The 21375-nt window shown below is 45.3% G+C and overlaps 1 protein-coding gene and 1 long non-coding RNA gene across 3 annotated transcripts; one reads left to right on the top strand and one right to left on the bottom strand.

The window, feature by feature from the left end:
- Positions 1 to 2106: 2106 nt before the first annotated feature.
- LOC139793716 (uncharacterized) lies at positions 2107 to 7340 on the bottom strand. Its single transcript, XR_011724742.1, has 3 exons — positions 7162 to 7340; positions 3523 to 3638; positions 2107 to 2698 (listed from the first exon to the last, which is right to left on the bottom strand). It is a non-coding gene; the product is annotated as an uncharacterized lncRNA (long non-coding RNA).
- Positions 7341 to 17165: 9825 nt separating this feature from the next.
- On the top strand, positions 17166 to 20898 carry SOX4 (SRY-box transcription factor 4). 2 transcript variants are annotated; one of them, XM_071736312.1, is made up of 2 exons: positions 17166 to 19092; positions 19759 to 20898. In XM_071736312.1, exons 1-2 carry the CDS (start codon positions 17857 to 17859, stop codon positions 19813 to 19815), a joined length of 1293 nt encoding a protein of 430 aa, XP_071592413.1. In that variant the 5' UTR covers positions 17166 to 17856; the 3' UTR covers positions 19816 to 20898. The 2 variants fall into 2 exon arrangements, with proteins under 2 accessions (XP_071592413.1, XP_071592412.1); XM_071736311.1 differs by having other exon boundaries at positions 17166 to 20898.
- Positions 20899 to 21375: the final 477 nt, after the last annotated feature.

Genomic DNA, 21375 nt, shown 5'->3' with positions numbered 1-21375 from the left:
TAGTATGAAGCATTTTACATGCTGGTTGGTAACTTGTTTTACTGTTGCAGCTGTAGGAATACTTGCACTTATATACCACTTTTATGCTGCATACAGTATAGTTCACTCCTGCAACTGTGAAGTTACTTGTAAAATAAAGTATTATTACTCAAAATTAATAAGATTATTAAAACTGGTTTCAACATAGTTGCTGAAGGGAACCGCTACAATTTAATTTTTAAATTTTTAAATTTAGTATCCTTAGGAAAAGATGGTATGTGTAAACTCCTATATAAGGGAATGCACATTTTAGCAACACTCAAATAAACATGTTTTGGTCAGAGGTCAGTCACTTAGTAATTTTTTAGTGCTCTGTAATGCCGATTTAGCTGTTACATTTTGTGTGAAGTTTACTTCTATTGATAGAATAGATTACAAGAAGAGCACAACCAAACTATTATAATCCTTAAAGGTCTTCTGTGCAAGCGCACCAGAAAATGTCAGGAGGACCACCTTCCATACACATCCATGGACTTTTGATAGTGCACACACATACAGAAACGCTCAGACTTGAGTGCCCAGAACCCTGGAGGCTGCTGTGCAGATAAGGACCACACACCGGATGACCTTCACTCTCCAGTTCATCCCTCACCCAGGAACCTTGCATCTTTTTGGTGGGGGTAAATCACATTTACATTTCCTGCTAAGATACAAACGCAAGCAGGCAAGCTCTTCACTCTCCACATAGGACAAGCAAGCTGCCAGTCACTAGGTCTAGGGGAAATCTGTGGAAATACCACCTTAGACTTACCCAGTTTCTCATGCTTTGCTTTGTATCAGCATCTGCTGTTGGATAGCAGGAAACCGTGCCTGATGGACTCTCATCCACTCAAAGGAACTCATATTTACCATAATATTTAACATATTTACCATAATATTTAACATATTTAACCATAATATTTAACATAATTACCTTAAGTACATTGCAAGCACACATCATTTAGTAGATGTGCATTTAAGTCTATGGCTCTTTCACAAGACATGAGAAAGTGTTTCACAGTCAAACACAACTTATGGACTTGGTTGCTTTAAATTTTCAGTATCGTTCTCCTTAGCGGTTTCTGTACTTTCATATGGCCCTTGAAAATTACTTGTTTCTCCTTCTATCTGGAAATCAAATATAGCTTAAGCAAAAAGAAAACAGAATTTAGATTTTGGGTGAAATAAAAATGTGCTATTCTGTTTTGAAACATAAAATTAATTAAAGTGGTTATCTTTTCCCAGTGACTTAAGAGGGACAGTATTTTATGTACAGCGTTTCTTTTGCTCTATATTCTGAGGATGGGAATCATGTTTCTCTGTGTCTTTGACCCAACACAAAATGCAGTGTATCTGTGATCTTATCTAAAACTATAAAGTGCTGCTATGCTAAACAACAATATAATGAATGATTTTTTTTTTTAATCAGCAAATGGAGCTCAACCTGTTCTTCTAGTTGAGCTATTAGGTGCAATTAACATCTTGGATTTATCCACTTCTCCTTTCCCAAATACTTTAAAAACACAGCCAAAAGGCTTCAAAAGTAACAGAAACCTTGATTCACAATTTTTAAAAAATCCTTTTCGCATGTTTAAACATATGCTTAAAACATGTCTTAAAACCCTTAAAAGTGGTCTCTCTGATCTCTGTTAACTGTTTTCATGAAAGTTCATTCACATTTCTTCATCTTATTAGTCTTAAACCACATGATCTTGTTTCTGCTGTCAGGGGGTAGTTCCCCAGTGTCTGAAACACAAGAGTTACAAGTACGGTCCCTGCACATCTGCAGAGACCAGGGGTCCCAGACAGGAGGGGACTGGTGGTGCAAGATGTTTAGCATTTGAAAACAGAGTGGAAGTTTGGTTTCCCAGTTTGTTTTTTTCCAGATTAGAGGGCCTTGGACAAATTCTTTGTTTGTGAGTTAGCTATATAATTATTATTTATTTGGTAATAAGCTTAAGCAATTCAATGTGTCAAATTGGAGACCTTTAGGTTTAGAATATATGAATTGATGAATGTATAAATAAAACTCTCTACATTTGCCATATTATTAAATTAATCATAATCCATATAATAGTGTGATGTCAATGCTTATGAATGGTATTTCAAAATTAATATGTGTAAAGATAAGATATTCCAATACCTAAGATTTTTTTGTACTGTGAGGTAGTTTTTCTTAATCTTATTGTCGCAAAACTTTAAATTACTTAGGCAGAAATGTTCCATGGCACACATCTAGCAAAGGCTGTTATTTTATTGAAGAGTTTTGGCTAAGTCTGTTTTGATATTGTGACCGAGAAAGAACATATCTTGTCCACATTAAAACCACCACCATGTTTTACAAACAGCTCTGCTGAGAAGTTGCTTTGTTGAAGCATCAACTGGAACTCTGGTAGCACAAAGAACTGCATTACTGTCAAAATTTGCCATGCCTTGGCCAAATTATGAACTTCAGAAATATTGAAGTTTGGAGTTTGAGATCTGTCATTCTGTGTCTTGGAAGATGAGGAACTGTCCACCAGACTCGGCTTGTTCTACCTCCAGAGTGACTGCTGCTGTTTTGTCCCTTTGCAGCTTTGGATACGAGGATGGCCAATGCACACAACATGCCAAGAAGTCATGATCCAGCATGGAACTACAACATTTCCCTGTATTCATACTTCTTGACCATTGAAGACAGCTGCAACACCAAGAACAGTCATACTGTCTGGCAGGAGAAAACCGTTTTTCTTATATATTAGAAATTTATATTTTAAGTAAACATGTGCAAAAGTGTTTTTTTTTACAGTCTGCCAAACCTAAAGTTAAAATAAAAGAAATGCTTTAAACATAGTCTAAAGAGCACTGCACAGAGTTTTAAAATTATGTTTTAAATACTTCTGCTTTCTTCACATAATTTCATCATGTGGAACTTTGGATTTAATAATTACTTCTCAGTTTGCTTGTAGCTATTTTATAGCCATGTCATCTTTTGATTACCTCATTCTTAGCTTACCTGTTTTAGTGCTGTTTTCCCTGTTTGCTGTTCATTTAAATTAGGCAGAAGTCTGATCTCCTCTCCACCTTTAGTGTGCCAAAATAAAGACACTAATCTTTTCTAGCATCCATACATACATCAGATTTCTCTACTCCCTTGGAGAGTATATCTTCTCTAAACCTATACTAGTCTGAATTAATCTTTCCTGAAAATGGATGGCTAGTATCCCAGGTTTTTCACTAGTATCTTACCTTGGTCTTGAATAAAAATATTAATTATTTCCACAAACTCTGCTGAAAAAAACCCTCTGAATTTTTCTTAGAGTAACTATGATTTTTGAAATTATTATATTTATGGCTTTCTGTGTCTGCAGCACCTTGAGAGATGATAATCTTGCTGTGACAGAATTGCGTATCCAGACTGCTCCATCTGCTTTTGTCATTTAAAACCACTGCACTGTTATCCCATAGCAACAAGGCTTATTGGTAATCTCTACCAGTTTGGACTTGCACTTTGTACTTCCTTACCCAATTTCTCCTGCCCCGTTCATATGGTAAACCAGTTCTCCTTGTGTGTCATCCCAATCCTCCTCTCCATCAGCAGTGCCTCTTTGTGTTGTGCTTCCAAATCATTATTGAAAATACTAAATAAAAAAAATACCAAGATGAATCATGCATGACTTCACTAAAAGCTTCCCTGCAGCCCAAACCTTCCCTTTTCAGCAGCCCCCAGAGCTGATCTCCCTGACCCTGTGCCTCACTAACCTCACAAACCTTGTGAAGTTCCCCATATTCTCCAGTTTAATTAATTATTTCCTCTGTGGCTCTAGATTAAATACATAACAGACCTCTAAATATTTCTTCTTGTTTTTATAAATAATTTTTTATCTTATCAGCCACAATACACCTTCTGTAAAGCTAAGAGTGTATTTGTCCCGTGTACCATTTAGTACCTAATGGCTGATTCTGCACTCAGAACCATCCTGGGGAGGCAGAGAGCACTTCTCTCTAAAGCTGCACCCATTCCAGCTGTGCACTCACCTATGTTTCCAAAGAAAATTGTGTAAACCTTGCACTTGCTAAGACTAAATCTTTCTTCAGTAGATTACTTTTTAGTAAGTCATCAGAGGTGAAAAACAGTAATACAGTAAGCAAGTACATAGAACCCTGAATCACAAAGACCTGTGGTGGTGCCTGAAGCTTAGTGTTTGCCTGCCAAACAGACAAAAGGTTCTTGCTGTCCTAAGCACTGGGAGAAAAAAAAAATGTGGAAACACTACTGGAGTGTTAAAGATGTTGAGATGCATGTATGGGTCAGCATGAGGATTGAGAGACTCAAATACCTTGCCTCATATTCCAGAGATGAAGTGGGTCTCCAGTAAGGAAAAGCCTGGCTGGGAGTCACAGTGCTCCTGTTTACTGGCAGTTGGTTTCCCTTTTGTGTGTGGCTGATGAAAACTTCCAGTGCCCTGAGAGTCTCCTTGGAGTGTACTGCTCCACAGACTGACTTGGGCAGAGAACAGCAATGTTTGCCTACATGTCCTGCCATAGCACCAAAGCTTCTGTCTGCTTTGCTTTGCTTTGCTCAGCAGTAAAACCATTATTAGTATCAACACTGAAATCACATTGATGGGTACTGGAGGCAGAGCCAAGATAAGAAAAGCACATTCTAGCTCTCACTGCTGATAAGAGCAGGCTTTGCTAAAGAGAAGATTCAGCCTTTTCCCTTTAGCCTTTCTGAGTTTTCTTTAAAACCATCAGGGCTACAGCCATTGCCCATCCCATCCGTCCACCCCCTTTTTAATTGATAAAACAGGATGAAAAGCTGCAAAAGGTCCCTCGTTCAGAGCCCTGAGGGCAGCACCATCCAGAACGGGCAGCTGGGCCTGAGTGGGTTGCTGGGACGGGAGCCCAGCCCTGGGCTGGGCTCAGGACACACAGCCATGGTGAATAAAATGGCCCTGCTAAAAATCATTACTGCCATGAACACATTTATTTCAAATGTTTCTGCTGTTCTATAGGTCCTGTGTAGAAAGGACCTGGTAAAAATCTGTGAAAAGAGGTGCCACGAGGCATTCCCTGACACTTTCCTCCATGCACCAGGAGTGTGGTCACCATTCTCTTGGAGACACCATCGCTAGCACTGGGGCTGGCAATATCCCTCAGTGTCCCCACGCAGGCACTTCTGAGCAGTGCCACTGCAGCTGGCACCAGCTCCAGGCAAGCTGCCCACAAGTCAAGCCCTGTGCTGGTGACATGGAACCAAAGGGACCCTTGTCCCCACACTGTGGTTGCAGACAGTGAGTGAACTTGCCCAGTATGAAACAGAAAACATTGCAGCAGGCAGACGTGCATCCATGCATTAATAGCTTCTGGAATTAGCATGTGTAACCAAGCATAAGCAGTCAAATATTCAACCTCTGAAAGTTAAGTACAGATTTAGCAAGTAAATTAGGCAAGGCAATAGTTTCACCTTCCAACAACAAAAGCTCCTTAAGCTGGAAGCTTAAAATCTTCTATTATGGCCTTATTTGCCTATTCATACATTTTACAATGTATTAATCAATCTGGATGATCCTGTCTCCAACACAAATGACAGAGTAACTGGTATACATGTATATCTGGAAATTATTCAGCCTTACCTGGAGAAGTTTTGCCAGCAACAATAAGATGTGCAGCATGACAGCACGAACACCAGAGCCTTTGAAGTCAGGCCAGTGCAAAAAAAAAGGCCAGTTTCTGCAAAACCTTGGCATGCATCCAGTCATTTATATCAAATTACAAAATATTTTGAGGCCCTCACCTTATATTCTCAATCTATGAACAACTACTAACAGGCTTTACAATCAAAGATCTTCTTTTCAATGGCTTATACAACAACGCAAGTATGGTACTAAGATAAAGTAGCAAATCAACAGAAATCTGTTAAAAACTGAAAATGTAATTCAGAACAAAAAAAAAAAAATCATAAGAAATTCTAATCCACCTCAGACAATGTGTGCAGAGAAAGAGACTAATCTGAATAGGCAAAATATTCCCTGCAAGTATTTGTTTGGCTCCATTAATGTCATACTTTTAATGGTTGCCAATTGCTGTGCATACATGCTGCTCTGTGCAAATGATAAGACACTGCTGGCCATGCATTTTGAAACCGTGATCAGGATCTTTTCTTTTCTTTTGATTTCTCTCTTTTGTTAAGCTAACCTATGTGAGTAACTTCACTACTTTTGAGAATACTTATTTAATTATAAAGACATTGATATGTGCTAATAGCTGCACCCCTTACCATTAAAACTCCTTTTGTCAGGAAGCAGATTTGAACATACATGTAAGCAAAATGTATATAAGCATGTAAATATAGAGAAAGTATTACTGTATCCCTCTTTATCAAGCACCTTGTTGTAAGTGAAAGCAAAAAACCCAACACAATGGAGATAGTCACTCCATCACAAAAATTGAAAAAAGCTTCATTGGAAAGCTCTAAATACATTTATTTTAACTAGGTTTTTTTAATTTTTACCACAATATGGAGAGCTTTGGAACTTATCTGTTTGGCTTACTGCTACATATATCTGTACATCCCAGTGTCCAGAGTGTGAGCCCTAAAGCCAAGAAGATAATTTAGTCCTTTTTTTTTTGATTGCTTACTTGGGAGGGCTGATAGTGAATGCACCTCATGACCTAATGGACCTAACCAGGCAAAACTGAGCCCTCATCAGTGATAGATCATTCTTAAAAAACAAGAAAATCTACCAAAAATTATACTTGACAAGTAACTCCTGTTCCAATTTACATTAAAAGCCCAAAGAGCAAATACTTTTTTTTTTTAAGTCTCTAAATCCACAGAGTAATAAATGGATCAAATGAAAACAAAATGGATTATTTGAAAAACATCCCCATGTTCTTTTTAACTGGCACAAACTAAATAACGATAAAGCCACACACACACACAAAAAAAAAAAAAAAAAAAAAAAAAAAAAAAAAATTCAACAGCTAGGACAGTTTACAAATCACTTTTGTAGCCCCAAAGCAGGATAAAAGGAAATAATATACTTCATGGTTGGTAATCTATTAACTGACACCAACTGTTGCAGCTGTGAATAAAAGAAATGCATGATAAGATTAGATATGCTGATTGCACCTGGCCATCTGTAAATTGTTACTTACCATAAGAATCACATCCCTTCTAATAGTCACTGATAAATGCAGAGGAACTGTTGTTGTTGGGTTTTTTCCGTTTGGTAAATAATAGAGGAAATAATAAGGCCAAACTTGTATGCAGGTTTTGTAGTTTCTCCAGTTTGCCCAATATTTTCCTGTTTTGAAAGAAAGAAGGAATAAGTTGGATAAATGAGACTGTATTTCATCAGTGCAGACTGAACAGCTGAGCTGAATGTGTTTGTTCAAGGCGGAAAGAGGAGCACTTCAATGAAGTTGCCGCCAGTATTGCAAAGGCCTTGCAAGACTTTCTGTAGTTTTGAACAAAAATACAATATAAATGCAAGTTAACATCCTAGCAGCTACTGCAGCCACTTTTTTCCCCTTGATATGTGATCAATCATCAGCTCCAGAGTAACAGCTTCCCCTTATTTCTAGGCTAGAAAAAACACACAAAAAAGAGGACACTCATCTCATTTGGTGTTCAGATGCTGTTTTGCCTACTCATGAGTGGCCATGAAAGCTCTGGAAAGCAAAGGGTGGCTGTGAAGAATACTTGAAGATGAAACCCATAAACTTTCCAGAGATGAATTTTTGCAAGATTGGACTGAACATGCATTATGCAGTGAGGGAATGTTGTTTAATTTTTCTTCATCTGGTTGAAAACAAATCAGTGCAGAAGCTGTGCTAGAGCATCACTGAGGCTAAGAGCAAGGAAGCAGAGAGTTAAAGACTTGCATAGCCATAGGCTGGTGAAGCTATGCAAAGGAGACAGAAGTCTCCTTTGAAGGAGCCTTTTGAAGGCAGAGCCTTCAACCCAGGAGGGAGATGGGAGCAGAGCTGTTCAGACAGCTGTGGGACAAGAGCTGGAAAGCAGGGCAGGGCATACCTGCACCACAGCCTATTTCCAGATGCTATAGAAATACCTCAAAGAACCAGAGCCATCCTTGGCTCACAGCTAATGGGCACATAAATCAAGAGTGAAAGCCTAAAAACCCCTGCTATTGCTCCTGGTACCTAGGATGGATCATTTATAGCTATCTCAGCTATTTATACATGACACCATATTCCTCAGTGTACATCTATCCTAAAAAGCAAGTGTCTCCAGTGTCTGTTTCTATAGGACCTTGTTATTCTTCTGTCTTTTTAGCTCTGTGGTCTAAATACTGTTTTTTCCCCAATGGTCTTGTGTCTGTTAGTGATTTTTTTCCCCCCCTTTTAGATATAGAGGCAGAAAATGTCATACACAGAAGTCTTCAGTACAGTGCTTGTGCATATGCACGTTCTTGTATCAGCAAGATGCTGAGGTACCTCAGAGATGTTCAACAGCAATTACACTCCTCTGGAATGAGCATTACTTAGACACTAGGTGTGAGATACACAAGAAGCAGTGTTATACCCTGGTTATATCCTGACACTTCATGTCACAGGAGTGAGAGTGTCAGGGAAACCATAAGATCTGCATTGAGACAATGTGCCTGCCTCAAATTCCCCCTCCTGCCCCCCACCTCCAGCAACTGGGGAACACATGGGCAGCTGCTGTTTATTCCACCCCTGAGGCTGGTGTGTGGGTATGTTGCAGCACCCACCCACCCACCAGCACTGTTACCTTCCACCTCAGAGCTTCCACAAAGAGCAGTTACCAGGAGGAGTGCATGAAGGAGGAATTCTCAGGTTCTTGGTGGATACAGGTGCCACGGAATCTGAGCGAAGTCAGTCTACAAGACATCTTTCTGTATTTCTTGGGTGACACTTAGCTTGTGAGGCCGTTTTAAAGGATCTTATTTGGTACCTAATTGTGTAACTTACAGTTCTGAACAGACTGTTTGCTGGAGGAAGCTGTCCCACAAGCAAGTATTAAATAAAAGGTTTTTTTTCTTTGAATGGAATGGGAGTAAGGATAGACTAATTGGATGTGCATAGTCTTTCCTGAATGAAAGGATATTTTCTGATACATCAACAAGATTTACACTTCACATTTCAAAGGCACTCTTCATAAACCAAACTAAGGGCTGCTTAGCAGATAATTTTTCTATGGAAGTGCTTTGATGAACAGTGGTCCAACATTTTTCATATTTTTTCTATGTTTATAATTCATAAAATTACTATAAATTGACATCCTCTTAACCAGTATTTGATAAATCAGTAATTTTACAAAGCAAAATTCTTTTCTTCTGATTTTTTATTCATTTCTGATGCACAGATGAGACACCAGACTGTATGGGTGAGACACATGAACTGAGGATTTAAATTTTTGAAAAATACATGGAAAATGCTTGATTTTTGTAACACAAATTAGTGTCTAATGTTTTAGCTTCCTGAGGTTACGTACAGAATTTTTTTTATCTCTGATAGCAATTAATAAAACTTAAATACAGAGTCTATAAAGCAATGCAAATTCAGACATCCTGCCTCACTTGGACATCAGATGTACACTTCTTGAGTGTGATGGCTAGATCAAGAGTACATAGAGTAGCAGTGTACAACTTTACCACCCTTTTCTGGTGGTGCAAAAAGATACAATTCTTAGACAAAAAATGCTTTTAGCAATTTTTAGAAAATATTAATATTTAATATTAAAACAGTAACCTTATTCTGCACAAGATGTATAAGCATGGCAGATGACAGATTGTAGAATAGACCCTGGCAAGTACAAAAAGGTATCATTTGAGTAATCTGTTCAGAAAAGGAAAAAAAAAAATCTACTTACTAATTGTCACACTACCACCATAATTAAGAACAATTATATGGAAAGAAACCAGGAAGAAAGCCAGACTTGTATTTGTCCTGAACACAAAAGGAAAAAAAAAAAAAATCAAGAAAACGACTTTTTGCTCTCATTCATTTCAGTTTAAAATGCATTTTGCCTCTTCCCACCAGAACCTGCTGTTGCTTTTTTGACCTGTGCATCAGAAACAGCAAATCAGAAAAATTAAGCAAAAGCCATGTGACAGAAAGTAGTCTCTTATATCTTAAGACCATAGGGATGACTGTGAGGATGAATTTTTGAAAACAAAGGCAATTTTATGACAAGAAACACTAAATGCTGCCCGAAGTTGAAATATCAGAAAATGACAGGCCATTCTTAGGACCAATCTCAGTGGTGTGATATTGCTGGTTTTAGTCATAGTTATTTCCATGCCTTGTGATCCTAAAACTAAAGACATTTAAAATAATCACTGTTATTACCTCCACCATTCTCTTCCGAAAAGAAAACAGAATTATTTGGTGACAGGCTTTTCTGGAGTCTCTGCAGAAAGCATCCAGAAAGTTTACACACCAACCTGGATCTGTATTCTGGTGAATTAAGAGCTGGGTGCTGCTCCAGATCTGCCAGAACCATCTTAGAGTACACGGATAACCCCAACTGTCCACAGCTTACTGAAGGCATTTTCTTTACTTAGAGTTGGATCCTGTGGATAAACATCTATGAATAACACAGAGTTTAAAAAAACAAACAAACAAAAAAAAAGACAATTATCACAACTAAATCCTATGCAAGATCTTTTTAAAAATTCTTATTTAATTACCTTGAATATATGACTCAGGAAATGTGCATATGAGAAACACATTAGAAGACTTTGCATTTCAGAAGAATCCTTTTTACTGTGTGCACCTTATTCCGCCTTTCCAGAAGTACTAAGTAGAAGCAATGTTTTGCTTAACACAAGAAGTTGTTCATATGCTGAATTAAATAGCATGCAACTTCCCACTAAATGATCTTTAAAAAAAACCAAACTAATTTAATTCAACACCCAGTGGTTTTGTAGCTTCATCTTACCAACAATGCTTAAGTCTGGGTGACATGATGATGTTATGGAAGTGGGTGGAAATATTACTTCATTCTTGGTGCTTTGTGGGCTTCTGCTGAACTCTTTTTTGCAGCTGTTTGCAGAGATGGCACAAAAAGATGAGCTGGAGCTGAATGTTATGAGCAAGGTAGCAAGAAGCCTATAGGAGAAGGCATGGGAAAGCAAGAGCAAGAAGGCAAGATGAGTACAGATGTCTGGGAGGAAGTGTAAGGGGCAGAACAGAGGAGCACATTCAAACAGTAAGGTGGTCCAAAGGAGCTGGGCACTCCTTCCCCAATCCTCCTGGAGAGAGAGAGAGAGAGAGAGAGAGCCTCTGCTCCTCTCCCCCAGCTCTCCTCTCAGGCTTTCAGGCTCCTCTTCCTCTCACCCCTTTCTGGGGTGGCCTTCACGGCAGCTGCAGGGCATGAATATGCAATTTGCTGATACATATGCAGCAGACCAGTAATTCCTTTTCAATCTCGTGGCTATGTTGCTTTTCAGTTTCCAAAGCAGTTTTAAAATGAAGTAAAAGGTTTTCTTGTATGATGCTTAAAAAAAAAAAAAATTTACTAAACCTTATAGGATTAGATAGGGGTTGCAATTCTCCTTTTAAGTAAATGCAACTGGTGTGTTTTCCAAGTTTCTTTTAATTATTTTTTTTAACAGATCTTTTTGAACCTGTGTTATTCTTAGAGAACAAGTTTAAACTTAAGAGGTCACCAAAGTGAATAAAGGAGAGAAGGTATTATCATATTTTCTTATTAAAAATTGCTGGAGAGGAGTTTCTGCCTTCCCAAACCAAACATTTCCATATATGTGATTAATATCTGAATTCATATAAATATGTATACGCAAATGGCTTCTTACCTACTTACTGTATTAAATGGGCTAGATATGTCTCAGTGTTCTCATAATAAGAGCCCTGGGTATCTATGTGAAGGTTTGTATTCAAGGCAAACATAGGTGAACATACATTTTTTAAAGGAAACAATACCGTACAAATTTAGGCAACAGATTTTTCATGGCTAAGTAAATAATATGCTCTATAAAACACTTCCCAGTCATAAAAGTTCTTCTCAACAAAGCTGTCAGGGAGAGTTCAAAGTGCTCATGAATCACATTGAATAAAGATACTCTGTGAATCAGAGTGATGCAATTGTACAATGGAGTTTTTCTTCTTGCAAACAGGATGAAGAAGGAGGACCCACTTTCACATCTCAACTTACACCTCTGATTCTTATGTGTGCTATTAGTTGATCAGGAATATCTGCTATCATCATGTTATCTTAAAAGCCAGGGGGGGGTTGTTGTTGTTGTGTTTTGGATTGTTTGTTTGGGTTGTTTTTTGATTTAGGTTTTCGTGTTTGCTTGTTTTTTGTTTGGTTTGGTTTTTTACTTTTTTCTTTTTTCTTTTTTTTTTTTTTTTCCTTAATGGCAAGTGTCTCACCAATTTTTTTTTTTTTCCTTGGATAAACAGTCAGCAGAAAGATGGTGTGGAAGGTGTTGTCTAGCAGCCTACCTCTGGTGTGGCCTTGTCCTATGCGATTCAAGAAGGCTAAAATCACCCCAATTGAAACATGGCACAGGAAATCAAGGCAAAGTAGATGCTAAAGAGGTGCCTTTTGGTCACAGAGACAGAAACACACTCAGAATTCAGGGTTTTTGAAGGAAAACAAAGTGCCGCCTTTCCCCACCGCCTGGAGGCCTGTCAGGGAGCGACGGGACACCAGGTGTCCCGGGACTCGCTCTGGTCACCCACAGCGTCCTCTGGGGACGCTGCACGGCCCGCTGATGTCCCCGCTCGGGAGGTGCTCAGGTGGCACACACCACCGATGAGCACCTGGGATCAGACCCGGGATGTGCCGCTACCGGCCCCTGCCCCTTCCCCCGCCCCCCTCGGGGACGTGGCCGCGCAGGAGGCGCGGAGGGCTGCGCGCTGAGGGAACCGCCCCCCTTCCCCGGCAGCGGCCGGGGGGCTGCGCGGGGCGTGGAGCTAGCTCCTCCACTACTCCGCGTCCGCGCATCCCCTGCGAAAGGGTTTTGATGATAGCGCGGGCGGTAAGCGGCAGGGAAGAAGGGTCGTGCCCGCCCGTGTGTGTTGCGGTGCGGGAACAGGCCCCGCTGCGGGGGGAGTCAAGGGGGGAAAGGGAAGTGCTGGGGGTCGGAGCTGCGCTGGGCAAGGGCGGGTGGTTAAAGAGAGGGGATCTGAGCACTTTGTGCTCGGCGAGAGTGTCTGCTCAACGTGGAATTAACATGCGCGTTAATCTCCCCGGCGGAGGGATGAGCCCGTGGGTTCCCGGTGTCTGGTTATCCGCTGGCTGTCGCGGGAGGCTAGGAGAAGGAAAAAGGCGGCGGGTGGATCGACGGGGATCCCCGGCCCTGCTGGCTCTGCTGCCTCCGCTCTCTGCCCGGGCAGGGTCCCGACAGGGAAGAGAAGCGCTCCGTGCCGACAAGGGCATGCGGGAACATGTTCCGCGGAAGCGGAGGTTTGTCTCCCGAGAGCTCAGCCGGAGTCGACTCCTAAGCATTTCTCACAGCCTGCAGGGGTGGGGGTGTGGAAAAGATCAACTGCAAGGGCTGTAGTTAAATAAACCTGAATGCCAGTAATCCTCAGCTTAAAACGGAGAGGGGAAAAAAATCTGCTGCGGTGCTAAATCTACGTGTTCTTAAGACGTTTTAACCGGTGGGTACTGCGGTCTGATTCACATAGAATCAGTATTGCTGATTTGTCCAGAAGCTTTGCCTAAGAACAAACCCATGGAAACGCTCTCTTGCTCCATGTGCAAGGTGAACCGCAGGTTCCGGTTCCCGGCCGTACGCGTGCGAATTTTGTTACCGACTACCGTGCTTTTAAACACAGTTTACGGTCAATCGTGTTTCAGCGGTGTACAGGTGAACGTGCAGACATTGGCACTCTGAAAGCTCCTGTATGCAGACCTAGAGTTAGAAACTTGCAGCGCTATACTGCTCAGTAAAACCGCGGTGAAATAATAATAATAAAGGAAGAGAAAGAGAAAAGGAAAAAGGAAAAGGAAAAAGAAAAGGAAAAGGAAAAAAAAAAAAAAGGACGCGAGTTGTGTAGCTTGGCGTTTTCCCACGTCTGGCAGAAGAGGTTCAGCGCTGCCACCTCGTGTCCCTCTCTCCGTCTACGGCCTTAAAAAACCTGCGGCAAATAGAATGAAGTTTCGAGGCTTTTTAAGTTGTAAAAGGTGGACAAATCTTGCCGATGATCCTAAAAGTGTATTTTGGGTGGAAGCTGAATGCTCACCACGTTACACCTAGGCCTAAAAATGTGGGGAGCTGGAAGGCACTTCCAGTCCAGCACTGGAGGATTAGGGGTGGAAACAATTAACTTCAGGGAAACAGCCCAGAAATTGTACTGAAGTGCTTTTATAGAGTTTTCACACTGTGTTCGTGCAATTGCTTTATTAAGCATTTCTAGATTGCACTTTTTACAAGTTTTCATCCAGGAAATAATACATTTCTATCCATCTCACATAGACAGTTTTTGAACCGAGATTAAATCAACCTGATTGCTTTCATCAAGATAACAGTTAACTCACCTGGAGCTACTTTTTATGCATGACAACCAAGACCTTGCACACCGTAACACAACTAAGTGAAAAGCTTTTTTAAAGCTTTTTCTTTCTATGCCTCTGCCTATCAGTTTAGGGGTTTTTTTTAGTTCTGTTCTAACCTGTGTCTAGAAACATGAGAATGTTTTACCTGCTTTGTAGTTTAAACAAATTTAAATTTATATGTAAAATATGATAGTTGGGGGTTGAAATACTTTTGGATACCATACTAACAGGTAGAGCAGCAAGAAGGTACTGACTACTCCCAATCTTAATTTTTTTATACTGCTCCACATGAATACCAGGAGTATAAATATATACAGGACTTACTCCTGACACCAAAACCACTGTGATCCTCCATTTCTATAGATGTGGGTGGTATATGGTAGAACAGATTTGATGTTTGCTTTGGGGTTGCAGGGGGAAAACATGTGATTTACTACTCAGAAAATGTAAAGGTGAGAAATTCTACTCATGTCACTGGATGTCATCAACATAGCAGACAGCGGTATTTTTGCCAATGCCTACCAGGGCTGAAAGAGGAAACAATGTGTTTCTTTAGCAAGGAAAGCAGTAATTTAGGTTGTATCTTTGTAAACACTCTCAGTAATGTAGGTGAGCTACCCAGGGAGATATTAGGAATTCAAGCTTTTTCTCAGCACTTAATGACAGTGTAGTAGTGCAGTAGTGTGAGTCCAGTGTGGAATCTTAATATTCAAAGCTTGTTCTCAAACCAGATAGAAACCCTGCTAAAGGATCCTAGCATAATTTTTCTTGCAAAAATATGCAACTTAATTTTAGACCTCTTTCTTAGACGTTTTAGCTGCTTCCAACCTTTCTCTTTTTTTTTTTTTCTGATTTAAGAAGTGTCTTTAAGGGTGGTATGTGGAACAACATATTTCACAGCTGTTTTGTCTAACAGCTTTTTTGGTCCCTGGCCTGATGAATGACATGAGGAATCTTTGGGGAGCTACACTGCCATTTTTATAGCCTCACCACCCTCTTTACCTGAGTACTGTGGGGTTTTTTTTTTATGCAGCGAGGCCTAACAGGGTGCTTCACGGCGTGTAGCACCGCTGCCCTGTTTTTCTGCACTACTGATCGCTGCAGGGCTGAGGGAGGGAGAAGAGAGATGAAACAGCGATCCCTGAAACGCACTTTTCTCCCTAGGAAGGTCCCCGAAGACGGGGGCGGGGGTGGGGGGCGGGCAGGACTCACTCGGCTGTGCAGGGGGGGAGCGGGGCGGGCACGGCCGCACCTCCGTCCCGGGAGGCTGGTGGCTGCCTGCCGGCCGAGCACCGCTTTTCCTTCCCGCAGACCCTCCCGATCTCCGGGAATCCAGCGGGGTTGGGTTGAGCCGGGCCCCCCACCGCAGCCCCTCCCCGGGGTCGTGCGGCGTCGGGGAGCGGGCGGTGGGGAAGCGAGGGGGAGGGGGAGAAGGGAGGGTGAGCAGGGGATGGGGGCACCACCTCTTCCTCCCGGCGAGCCGGGGGAGGTGAGATGGGTGGCAGAGATTAATTAACACCGCCGCCAGCCTGAGGATGGCCGCTCTACGGGAGCTGCCGGCCCCGCGTCCCGTCCCGTCCCACCCCCGCCGCCGCTCAGCTCCAACTCCGTGGCTGGCGGAGGGGGCGTGACGGGAGCTCTTCGCGGGCACTTCTTGAGGGGTGATGACCCCTCCCGTCACACTCTGAGGCGGGGACGCGGGGGGCGTGCGTGTCCGTGTCCGTGCGTGTGTGTGCTTGTGCAAGGGGGTGGGTCCCCTCGCAGCCCCCGGCAGCTCTGCCCGCCATGCCGGGATACCCGCCTGTCCCTTTGTCAGGGCAGGTGGCGTCCCTGCTCGCCGCTCCGCGCCTCCTCCCGCAGGACGGGGAGCGCAACGGGTTAATTTCCCCCCACCCCTTTTTTTTCTTTCTTTCTTTTTTTTTAATTATTTGCATTACGATGATTTTTTTTTTTTTTTTTTTTTTGCTGATTTTTCTAATTTTTCCCCGTCAGGAAGGAGGAGCGCAGCAGGAGGGAGGGAAGAGGGGGGAGGGGGGTCGGGGAGGAGGGGTGAGCGGAGGCGGGGAGGGGGTGGGGGGTGATGGCGGGGGGTGGGTGGGTGGGTGGGGGGGGGGTGGGAAGGACGCGGGCACGTGCGCGGCGGGGCGCGGGGCGGCGCGCGGGGCTGCCCTCCTGCCCCTTTTAAAAAGTTCGCCCCGCCGCCGGGAATGAGGTCAGCGCCGCCGCTTCTCATTGCACGCGGCCATTATTACCGCGCGGCGGCCGCCGCCAATCGGCGGGCGGGGGGCGGGGCTTGGCACGCGGAGGCGTTGGATACAGCGCCCGATTGGCCGCGGGGCGGGCTGCGAACGGATAAAGCGGCGCGGGGCGGGCGCGGGGTCCGCTCGGAGCTGCAGCCGGCGGAGCGCGGCGCGCGGGGGGCGCGGGGCATCGCCCGGCGGGCGGGCGCGCGGGTCGGCGGCGGCGGGGGGCGGCGGCGGCGGCTCCGCAGGGTTCCGCGCGCGCGGAGAAGCAGCAGCACCGGCGGCGGCGGAGAACGGAGCTGGGAGCCCGGCTCACGGCTCTTTCTGCCGGGGACCTACACGCTCGTCCATACACGAGGCCTTTTTTTTTTCTTTTTTTTTTTTCTCCGGCATTTTTTCCACTTTTTTTTTTCCTTATTATTATTTTTTTTCCTTTTTTTTTCTCCTCCCTGACGGGTTTTCGCTCAGTACCTCGCAACGACTCAATCCTACCTGCACTAACTCCTGGCCGCCGCCGCCGTCGCCACCGCTGCCACGAGTCCTGGAGCCGGGGTTCTGGGGGCGCGCCGCCTCCCCCCTCCCCCGCGGCGGTGCACGCTGGCCGTGCCCAGCGCTGAGAGACTTTCGTCGGCGGGCGCACTGCTCTCCTGAAACGCCGGGGGCAGGCGAAAAGCACTTGTGAACTGGACCGGCTGCTTCGGGGAGGGGGGGAGACCCGAGGTGGTGAGGAAAAAAAGCAGAGCGACACCCCCCTCCAAAAAAAAAAAAAAAAGAAAAAGAAAAAAAAAAAAGCCCCCAAACAACCCAAGAAAATAGCAAACTTGGACGGGCGGCTCGCCGTGCTGCTTTTTGCAGAAACTCTGATTGACCGCGGGCGGCCCCGCTGCCGTCGCTGCCTGGAGGGGGAGAGGACCGCGCCGCCGGGAACAGGGCGCCGGTGTGGAAGTACAAGTGGTGCGGGAAGCGGGGGCGCGGCCGCGGGGGGCTGCGCGTCCGGCCGTGCAGCCCCGGTGCCGCTGTGAGAAGTTGCGCGCCCTGCCCCGCGCCGGAGCGGCGCTGAGCCCCGGCGAGCCCCCCGCCGCCGCCGCGATGGTGCAGCAGACCAACACGGCGGAGAACACGGAGGCGCTGCTTGCCGCCGAGACCTCCGACTCCGGGGCCGGCATCGAGCTGGGCATCGCTTCTTCCCCCACGCCGGGCTCCACCGCCTCTACGGGGGGCAAGGCGGACGACCCGAGCTGGTGCAAGACGCCCAGCGGGCACATCAAGCGGCCCATGAACGCCTTCATGGTGTGGTCGCAGATCGAGAGGCGGAAGATCATGGAGCAGTCCCCCGACATGCACAACGCCGAGATCTCCAAGCGCTTGGGCAAGCGTTGGAAGCTGCTCAAGGACAGCGACAAGATCCCGTTCATCCGGGAGGCGGAGCGGCTGCGCCTCAAGCACATGGCGGACTACCCCGACTACAAGTACCGGCCCAGGAAGAAGGTGAAGTCGGGCAACAGCTCCGCCAAGCCCGGCGACAAGGCGGACAAGGGCGGCGGGGGCGGCGCCGGCGGGGGCAGCGCGGGCGGCGGCCCCGGAGGCCCCGCGGCCTCCGCCAAGCCCGCCCCGAAGAAGGGCGGTGGCGGTGGCTCCAAGCCCTCCCCCGCCGGCGGCGGCGGCGCGGGCGGCAAGCCCCACGGCAAGGCGGCGGCGGGCGGCAAGGCCGCCCCCTTCCCCGGGGAGCCGCCGGCCGCACTCCTGCCCCCTGAGCACCAGGCGCTCTACAAACCCCGGGGGGCGGCGGGCGCGCCCGCTGCGCCCGGCAAGCCACTGGCCGAGAAGAAGCTGAAGCGGGTCTACATCTTCGGAAGTGGGCAGTCGGCGGCCGCCTCCGCCTCCCCCGGTGGCGCCGTTCCCGGCAGCCCCACGCTGAGCAGCTCGGCCGAGACCGGCGACCCCCTAAGTCTCTACGAGGAGGGGGGCGGCGGCGGTGCGGGCCGGCCCGACGGGGACTGCGGCGGCACCGGCTGCCCCTCGCCCTCTGGCTCCGGCTCGCCCTCGGATCACCGCAGCTACACCAGCCTGCGCGCCTCCTCCCCTGCCCCCTCGACGGCGCATTCCTCCTCCGCGTCCTCCCACTCCTCTTCCTCTTCCTCCTCCGGCTCCTCTTCGTCGGACGACGAGTTTGAGGACGACCTCTTGGACCTGAACCCCAGCCCCGGCTTTGAGAGCATGTCTCTGGGAAGCTTCAGCTCCTCAGTGCTCGACCGGGACCTGGATTTTAACTTCGAGCCCGGCTCGGGCTCACACTTTGAGTTCCCGGACTACTGCACGCCGGAGGTAAGTGAGATGATCTCGGGGGACTGGCTGGAGTCCAGCATTTCCAACCTGGTCTTTACTTACTGAGGCGAGAGCCGGGCCCTGCTGGAGGAGGCACAGACGCGCGTTGTCGGCAGGACTCGCCCATCCCGCCAGGGCGCTTTTGTTTCTTGTTTAGTTTTGGTTTTGGCTTTTTTGTTTGTTTGTGGGGGTTTTGTTTTGGTTGTGTTGTCTTTTGTTTTTCTGGGAAGGGGCTGGTGAGACTGCTGCTTGTGCTCGGCGGCGGGAGTGGGATTGCCCTCTCCTTGCAGAAAGGCCAGCAAACCCTTCCCTCCGGCTGGAGACGGACCCGCACACACCCCCTCCGAGGGACGAACCTAATGGTGCTTATTCAGAGACTGGCGGGAGCGAAACGCTTTTTCCTTTTTATTTCCTGAAAAGAGTCAGAGGAAGGGGGGTGGGGGAGGAGGGAGCGGCGGGGGAAGACCACACACACCTCTGGGTTCTTTGTTTTTACCCGTTTTATACGAATAAAAAGGAGGGGGAGCGATGCATTGTGCTGAGCGCACACTGGATGTCTTGAACATTCGCTCTTTTGTGTGAAAGAGCGAGCAGAACTGCTTGGGGGGGAGGGGAGGGAGGGCGGAAAGCAGAAAAACAAAACAACAACAAAAAAATCCACTCAAGGCCTTGCAAGGTTCTCGCTTGGGGGGAGAAATCCTGTCCCGGTTTCGTCTGCGGTGAGAGGAGGCAACGATGATGGGAGGAGGAGGAGGCGGCGGCGGATGGAGCTGGGAGCTGGACTGAGATCCTAGTTAAGTGGAGAAGAGCCAGACTTACACTTGAGAGCTGTCTTGGAAATACGGTGGTGGGAAGATAATAATAAACTAAAACGGATTTGCACGTACGGATGAGGTGGCGGCAGCGCTTTTTTCAGTCACCTTATGTCATATGTAGAGAGAAAAATAAGACCGAAACTTCAAGAACACTGAGAACTTCTTTGGAAACAGAGACCGAATAGGGACAGTTTCTGTCATGATATGTGGTACAGGGGAAATGGAGGGCAATGGCTTTTGAAAAAAAAAAAAAAAAAAAAGAAAAAAGAAAAAAAAAAGAAAACAAAAAAACCAAGAAAAAAAACCACCCGGAAAATAAATAAAAAAAAAAAAAAGTAGTTTTTTCCTTACTCAGAATCGTGATGGTGTTGGATTATTTCACTGGTTGGGTTTAATATAGCATGTTATCCTGTCTTATCTTTTTAAGATTTCTGTAAGACTGTTGAACAGTTCAAAAAAAATAGTGTTAGGATAATATAAAAGCAGATAGATGGCGCTATGTTTGATTCCTACAAAAATATCACCAGCTTTTTTTCATTCTTAACTCTTTAAAGGATTCAAACGCAACTCAAATCTGTGCTGGACTTTAAAAAAAAATTCAGGACCAAATTTTTTCTCAGAGTATGTATGTGTTTGTTCCTTATAGCTGTAAATGGAAAGACTGTTTTTTCTCACCGATGCTCCATCCTCGTATTGTTTTCTTTTCCTTGTAAATGTAATCGGATGCCATTTTATAAGTGGACGTATTTATACTGGCCAAACATTTTTGACTTGTATTTCTTTGTCCTTTTTTGGTAGTTCTCGTTGTTACCCGCACCATTTTTATGTCTCCTTCACTGAAGGGCTAGAGTTTTAACTTTTAATTTTTTATATTTAAATGTAGACTTTTGACACTTTTAAAAACAAAAAGAGAAGAGAGATGAAAACGTTTGATTATTTTCTCAGTGTATTTTTGTAAAAAATATATAAAGGGGGTGTAAATCGGTGTAAATCGCTGTTTGGATTTCCTGATTTTAACAACAGGGCCGCTGGTTAGTATCTCACACGCGTGTGCGCGCTCACGCTCACTCACCCACTCTCACACACCCACGAATCAGCCCCTATTTTGTCCATGTTTACACTCCAATCTGCAGGCATCTTAAAGTGACAGAATCCCTCGCCGCCGCCCCCGGTGCCCTCTCTGCTTCTCCTGTGCCTCTCTGGGGGAGGGGGCCGGGGCAGCCGGAGGGGAAGGGAAGGACGAAGGCGTATACACTGTATGCTACCGTTTTGGGGAGAAATCTATCCCGGAATGAAGTAAAGCAAGTGGTGCATTTACACAGAAGGGATCCTGTACCTTTAACTTGTAATCCACATCTTTTGCACTTTTTTTAAAAGCAAAAACGTGCCGTTTAAACCACTGGATCTATCGAAATGCCGGTTTGAGTTCGCGACACTATGTACTGCGTTTTTCATTCTTGTATTTGAC

This window comes from Heliangelus exortis, chromosome 2 (genome assembly GCF_036169615.1).
Source record: "Heliangelus exortis chromosome 2, bHelExo1.hap1, whole genome shotgun sequence".
Lineage (NCBI taxonomy): Eukaryota > Metazoa > Chordata > Aves > Apodiformes > Trochilidae > Heliangelus > Heliangelus exortis.
This window is presented reverse-complemented; position numbering and strand designations above follow the sequence as displayed.